At 33.5% G+C, this 7840-nt stretch overlaps 1 protein-coding gene across 4 annotated transcripts; it reads right to left on the minus strand.

Moving 5' to 3' along the window:
* Positions 1-1398: 1398 nt before the first annotated feature.
* On the minus strand, positions 1399-7840 carry LOC115965875. Of its 4 annotated transcripts, none has more exons than XM_031085168.1 (11): positions 7624-7751; positions 7250-7275; positions 6081-6435; positions 5367-5451; positions 5061-5270; positions 4153-4275; positions 4017-4074; positions 3782-3855; positions 3025-3113; positions 2869-2941; positions 1399-1796 (listed from the first exon to the last, which is right to left on the minus strand). In XM_031085168.1, exons 1-10 carry the CDS (start codon positions 7650-7652, stop codon positions 2872-2874), a joined length of 1119 nt encoding a protein of 372 aa, XP_030941028.1. In that variant the 5' UTR covers positions 7653-7751; the 3' UTR covers positions 1399-1796; positions 2869-2871. The 4 variants fall into 4 exon arrangements, with proteins under 4 accessions (XP_030941028.1, XP_030941027.1, XP_030941030.1 ...); XM_031085167.1 differs by having other exon boundaries at positions 1399-1801; XM_031085170.1 differs by lacking the exon at positions 6081-6435 and having other exon boundaries at positions 7624-7840.

The raw sequence follows: 7840 nt of genomic DNA on the forward strand, positions 1-7840 counted from the left end.
CTCCTGCTACAAAATAATGGAGTAGGAGATGATCTACTATTTCTCCACAATGCAGTTGTCCAACCAAAAATGCAACCTTGAGCAGAATCCTTGTCGTCCATATATTCTTTAATGGAAACCAACGATCTCAGTTTCCACTCAAAGCTTTATAGCAGGAACTAACATCAAATATTCCATAACGTGATAAGAGAAAATGCTAAGAGACTTCATAAAGCATGGGAAAGAGCAACAAACACTATAAAGTGTAATTTGGAGCAAATTGTCAAATTAGGTAGAGCACTCTTGTGGGTACGACAAAGTTTTGTGGGATAAATAAAAACAAAGATTTAAAATGAGAGATCTCGTTTGAAGAATAAATAGTCTTTTTTTTTTTTTTGACGTATTTGATGCGGATTATAGTATTCCAATTGTGATCAAATTCTTTTTTATTTATTTATTTATTTATTTGTCTTAGTATTATCCATTTAAAATTGGTAATTTGGTATTTGACAATCAACGCATGACATTTTTTTTTGTTATATATATAAACGTGTAGTGTAGTAATTAAAAAAATAAGAAAGTTGCACAATCCTTTACCTCTTGAAACCTTGCTTCTGATAAAGAAACCTCAGCAAGAAGTCTTGTATAGTATTCATCAAAATCCTTCCTTCTTTTTATCAGGTCTCCCAATACTGCTGGTTTAGTATTCATCAAATTCTTCTTCTTTTTTATTTATTTATTTTTCTTTGGATTGTCTATTTAGTTTTATTCATTTATTTATGTATCTTAGATAATTTAGTTTTTGGAAGTAGTATTTGAAATTTCAGTTTAAATAAGAATTGCAATGTGACTATAACTCATTCATCACAAACTGTGGTCTACATATATGATATATCTAGAATACTAAATATATGTATATATATATGTGTGTATATATATATATATATATCATATAATACTATTTACGTTTTCAAACGTGATTTTGAAAAGAGCAAATTAAACACTACTTTGTTGTATTTTTATCCACTTAGAATATCCACCTAGAAATACAGCAAGTGTAATTCAACTTTAATCTCATTAAGATTTTTATCCACTCAAAAATTATAGTTGAAGAAAAATTATATCCACCTAGAAATTATAGTTGAAGAAAACTTATATTCTGTACGTGTGCCATGTGTGTGCGCGCCACATTTTGAAGAAAAATTATATCCACCTAGAAATTATAGTTGAAGAAAACTTATATTCTGTACGTGTGGCATGTGTGTGCGCGCCACATTGTGCGTCTGTGGTGTGCCCCTTTTGCCCCACTTGCTGACTACACTATTTGCCCTTCTTTTGGCCCTTATGGTATCTACAATGTTTTAGTGCTTTTTTCAAGAAAAACAAAATGACGTCTGGATAAAGGGGGGATTGGGCATATGATCCAAATTTGTAGGACATTGTGCCATTTCAGATGTATAATCATCTGTCTGAAAGTCAATGTAGCAGTGCTAGAACTCTTGTAAGACAAATATGCTTTGAAGGGGGCAGAACTAGCATCAATAAAGGGTTTCATTGAAAAGATTTCCAAGACAATAAGCAATACAATTTTCGTATATCTTTGGCTCTTTGCTGTTCCATTGACAATTAGATCCTTATTTGAGGAAGAAGAGTTACACCAGCAAATGGAAAATTAGCAAGGTTGCCTCCAGATGTAATTCCTTTTCTTTGACTTTCTTGGCGAATGCAGATTTTCAAAGGATTCTATTGCAATGGGTCGACACAGAGTAAATCTTGCCATTATACTCCATGTTCACCTACTTGATAACTGCAACAGCCTATCCTGCAGCAGAAGAACAATGGAGCTGAGAAATATAAAACCTTTTTCAATGAGCCTACACAATGTTTACTCTTCTTTCAATTAGTGATGAAAATTTATTGAATAAAGGACCTAGGTATATTCTAAATGAAACGGAATAGATGAAATTTACAATGGACCATATCTCACTATAACCCAAAAGATGAGATCATTCAAAAGTTGAAACAATGAAATGTTTACTATCATAGAGAACAATTCTATGTATCTGACAGCATGATCAGCCCCGTTAGAGAAAAAGATACATATTGATTGCTCTAGCTTTAACAAATTGGTATCCTAGTTACCTCAAAAGATTACACACTTGGTTAAGGATCATGTCACATGAAGTGAAAACCATTGGTTTGATTCTTATCCTTCTCTCCTTCCTCTCCACGAGGTTACTCACTTATTAACAACAACAACGATAACAGCAAAGCTTTTTAGTCTGAAAATTATGGGGTCGGTTTTGGATCTTTAGAAAACTAATTGGGATTGTTCACATGTATAGGATACTCATCCAAAAAAAAAAAAAAAGACAATCTAGTCACTGATCCCAGCTTATGGTTTCTCTAGCAGCCCCTACATTGTCATAATGTTCCTAAAGGAAGCCTGATACAACTGGCAATTATAGAGGAATGTGAAGATATAACAGCATTATTTTACAATGGTAATTTTTTAGCATTCTTATTTTTTGATAGGTAAAGCTGTTGAAGGGATTCAACCCCCCAGACATGCCCTCCACTAGGGAGGGGGACATGGCTGTTGGCCTAAAGGCCATTGGCAGTAATTTCCCAACATTCTCAAGTAGCATGTATGCAAATCTGTCTTTTCTTTTCTTTCTTTTCTTTTCTTTTTTCCATTCAAATGCTTTATGTACAAAAATGTCAATATTTTGATTGAAACATTTGTCCTGTCAAAACTGAAATAACTCTGTTATGATCCCAAAGGTCATTTGTCTTGAACCTAGACTTAACAATGAAAGGACCATACATTTGTCAACCTAAGCAATCTATTATAGAAGTATCTCATTTTCTATGATGTAAATATATTACCAACTATGAGGGTTTTGTTTTTTGTCCAACTTTTGAGATGCGCCTAAGCTCTTGGGTATCCTTCCTCATTTCGCTGCAAAATACACAAAAATTTTATAAAAAAAAATCATTGCAAAGGCTCATCAAATAGGAATTTGGAAAAGCTGAAACTGGTACCTTTGGTGCAAATAAACAATTAGATAGAAAATAGGGAGCAGCATCAAAGTCAGTATTGCGATAGCCAGGTAGAATACACTTGTTTCCTTCTGCTCAGATGAAACAGTGAATAGCAAAAATTAAATAGCAAGAAAATATTTTAAAAAATAAAATTCAATATGCCAACAGGATGCCTAGATTATCTTTCTGATGGTATGGAAATCAGGGAGAGATAAAATCCATTGCATGAAATTATGAACCCTCTGGCACAGAAAAGTCCTTTTTGCTAATCTCTTTTCATATGACCTTAAAGACTGCTTTGGACTGCTTCAAAGAACAAGCCATCCAGAAAAGCAGCACGAACTAAGCAGGCAAAAACATTTTGCCAAGAGCTTTGTGGAAGGCATGCCAAAATTTTTTTTTTTTTTTTTTTGATAGGTAATCAAAGATTTATTTCATAAAAAGGACATCTTGTTCACGATGGTGAACACTCAGAAATTAAAATGAATACAAGTACCTCATGAAGAGATACGAATAGAGAGAAGAAATTCAGAAATGGAAATACATTGTGTAAAAACCCAAATTCTACCCCACTGAAATAAGGTCCCAACTAGTATAGGCCTCAAAAGGATATTCCCTAAATGGGAAAAATTTCTATTCAAGCAGGAAAAAAGGATATTCCCTTATTATGTCAACCAACTAAAATTATTATGAGTAATTACAAACTGGAGGTCTACCTTAAAATCCATGCTACTGTGGTAAGAGAGTGAAGCCTTACCTTGCCTCCCTTAGAAAAGGGTTTCTGTTTTCCTGAGCAAGTGTGAGCATCACAAAATTGTCGCAAAAACAAATCTACCAGTAAATCAGAACAACACCATTAGAAATTAGCAATCAGATATACTGAACAGGTTTTTTTTTTTTTTGAAAAGAAAAAACTTTAAAAGAAATGTCAATAAATGTACAATGTTACAAAAACAAGACAGAATAGCTTCTCGAATTTTTTTGAAGAATACCATGAAGACGGATTGCAGAGGGGCCCTGATTAGCAGGAAAACAACTATCGGCAAGACTCTGCATGGAATACAGTAGACATAAGCCATGAAAACACTAAAATCAACAATGCAAGCAATTAGATCGCTCAAAAGCAACCTCACATAGGTGACGATTTCTTGCAGTAGCTGCAGGGTTGCACTTGGTTTTGGTTGACTTGGTATTCATAACGACATCACAATGCAATGCCCCACATAAATCAGCCAAGCACTTACTGTGACTCTGCATTTATTAAAAGTTTGTTAGGAAACGTTAACACAAGTTTTCTGAATGCAAAGACCACAACCCTCAATTTAAAATGAAACTAATTTATCATTAAACATCTTAAAAATGTAATTCATGAATTCAGAATCATGTCTTGAAATAAAAAATAAAATTAAATTAAAAAAAAAAACTGGCAAATGCAATATGGCTAGTCTGACATTAAGGCAAGCTCACAGAATTTAAAGCAATTACAAATGCAAAGTAGTATTTACACCATATTAGAGTAGAGCCCATATATCATTCATAAATAATTAATTTTTTTTTTTTTAAATATAGTTTTATTTCTAATTTTCGATCAGATAATTATGAACCATCAGCATTTTGTTGTCTTTGCCATGAAAATAAACCTTATAAGTTATAGCTAGTTATACTATAACTTAGTCAAAAAACTAAACAAATCAATATAAATATGAAAATGAATAGATTTATCAAAGTAAAATTAAAACTATATTGCCTTTTTTTAAAAATTTTAATTGAAGATATATATAATGATGAATAAAAGAGGTAAGAAGGGAGAGAGAAAATAATTAGTTGATAAAAGTGTAGGCATGGTCAACTCAACAATAAAATTTTAAATTTTACGATTTACAGTTTTCAATGCATGAATAAATAAACACTAGGTCATAGAGTAATAACAATTAGAATGTAGCGTTCATCACATGGCAGCAATCAAAAGATTGCAGCTCGCAATTAGTGAATGATGCTCCCTAACATATAAAGACAAGGAACCCGGGTCCACATACAACATTCAGTAGATTGTAGTGTCTGTTGTCAAAATGCTGATCAAGAAATTTTTCAGCACGGAAGCTTTTCTTACAGTATCCACACCGCCATTCATTTATATCCACATGAATCTTGTGCAGTTCCTGATCTCTGAATAGATCTTTGTTGGGATGAAGTCTACACTTACTTGAAATCTGATAGTCTTCTCGTTCCACAAATGGCATCAAATACTACACAAAATGTACAAACAACAAATTATGGATGTCCTTTTAAGCAACAATTTCACATAGTGCATCCTTGTAATCCTAAATAACAATTTTCCATACCTCATCAATTATTTTCCAAGCTGCCCTACTCCTTTCTCTTGAACAATGAACCTCATGAGCATGCTCTTGCTCTTGCTTGAGAGTTCTAAAACATAAAACATATAACAAGATCAGATGACCAAACTTTCTACTAAACTATATATAAAATCGGTAAGTGGGAATAATGAATACATGATAATAGTTGAGAAAATTAATTGAGTAAGCACTGAAGCCAATGAGATCTGACTCAAATGACATTCCCTCCTCCCACAAGAACAGCTAAAGGGTCCCACTGTGCATGTGTAACTCACCAATAAATTTTTTTTTATAGGTAAGATAAGGTATCATTAAAAAGACTACAACATGGAAAAAACATGAGGTAGCCACAAAAATACAAAAGAGACATAAAGCTATGTACAAAAAGAAAGGGAATCTAAAAACATCTGGAGGGACTCACTAGATGTGAGTCCCCAAACCCATGACCAATCAAACAAAGTCCCTATAAAAGACTCAGGAAGTTGCTCCCTCAAGCATTCCATATATATATATATATATATATATTGATAGGTAATAAAATCTTTATTGATAAAAAAATTACAATGAATTTACAATAGTAAACTCACTGCAAAAAAACAGATACAAACAAATTAGTGGGAAAAGCTAACAGAATTAAGGAAATCAGACAAAGAGGTACAATGCATAAAACCCCAAATACGAGACCACTCAATCAGAGACCTAGTTAGCAAAGAATTCAACAGGTCCACAGTTCTTTCAATGTCCTCAAATGTTCGGGCATTGCGTTCCTTCCAGGTTAACCACATAAGACAAGGCAGTACCATATTCCTAACATTTGAAGAATGAATCCCCAACCAATTCCACCATGCAAAAAGGAGAGAGACTACTGTCTTCAACAACACCCACTGAACCCCAAACAAGGAGAAGACTTCACTCCACAAGGTATGGACAAATTTGCAATAGAGCAATAAATGATCCAAGGTTTCCTCATCACACCAACATAGACAACACCAATTAACAAGACGAAAGTTCTTCTTAACAAGGTTATCTATTGAGAGAATCCCATCCCTAGCAGCTGTCCATAAGAAAAAAGACACCATTTTAGGAACCTTAACACTCCAAATGCACTGCCAAGGAAAAAAAACTGATGGAGCTTCCAATAATGAATTATAAAAAGAATGCACATCAAAGACACCACTATGATTCAATTGCCAAACCATGGTATCATCACCCCCCCTAGGTATTTTGAAATCAGATATGTGTAAATAAAGCATAAAACCTTGCCATCTCCCAATCCTGAAACTCCCAACGAAAGAGTAAGTTCCAGCTTCTATCACCCCCATCAGGTGCAATAACAACCGTATCAAAAATCCTAGCTTCTTTATCCACAGCACAAGCAAACATTTCTGGATATAATTCTTTCAAAGAAGTAGGACTAATCCAAGGGTCAAATATCGGAAGAATGCCTACCCAACCATCCTCCATCCAAGCAAAAGATCCTTCACTCTCTCCTATCAAATTCAAACACGAAAACCCAATTTTTGATTTATTTCGTGATTGGAACAGGGTGATATGCAATGTTTTATATCCTAGGTAAAACTTCGGTTAGTTCCTTAGGTACACACATGGCTGTATTAAATTTAATTTTCCTCGGGAAAAAGCAACACTGTTTGTACTGGTCAATGGAGCAAAGTGTTTGAATTTAGTACAGGGAACCTAAGTTACATCACTAAAGGAACCGTAGCTAAGTTTTGCTCTTTTTCCCTTAGCTTACCAAACGTGTTTCTAACTTTAAAATCTGTTGTGAGTTCTAAAAACATGTTTCTGAAAACAAAAAACTGAAAACATTACTAAGTTGTCTGCCTAATCTGACAAGAAAGAAATGTTACCTTGAACCTGCAAATCCTTCAAAATCCTGGAACAAAAAATAAATAAAAATAAAAACAAGAAAAAAGGGTCAGCTTGCAACAAAGCATATAGATACTTTCACGTTATATACATATATATATATATATATATATATATTGCCTTCTTCTTCATGTTTTACCTATCAAAATATATATATATATACACATATAAACCACTATAAATTGAGTACCAGATCCATTACAAAACAGCTAATACTTTCACAACCAATATAACAATGAAAACCCAGAATTCAAAATATGAAATTGAAGCTACCCAATAAACAAAAATCCAATTTTGTTTTTTTTTTTTTTTTTACTACTAGAGTAGTTTGTAATTTCTTGTACAAGATGGCTACCTGGTTTGGCTCTGAAAGAGAAACTGCATAGGCTATTTCTTGAAGAGAAAGAGACACCAATAGAAGAATTGAAAAGATTGCTGTGGCTTTCTTCATCTCTCTTTGGACAGTTTTCTGGGCTTTCCTGAGAATGAAGAGCTGAGAAAGCTTTGTGGGCTAGTTGGCTTTGCTTTCGTGGGAATGTAAATGGTGCGTTTGGTTGCTAAGAAAAAAATGA

The sequence above is a fragment of the Quercus lobata genome, chromosome 10, assembly GCF_001633185.2.
Source record: "Quercus lobata isolate SW786 chromosome 10, ValleyOak3.0 Primary Assembly, whole genome shotgun sequence".
NCBI lineage: Eukaryota > Viridiplantae > Streptophyta > Magnoliopsida > Fagales > Fagaceae > Quercus > Quercus lobata.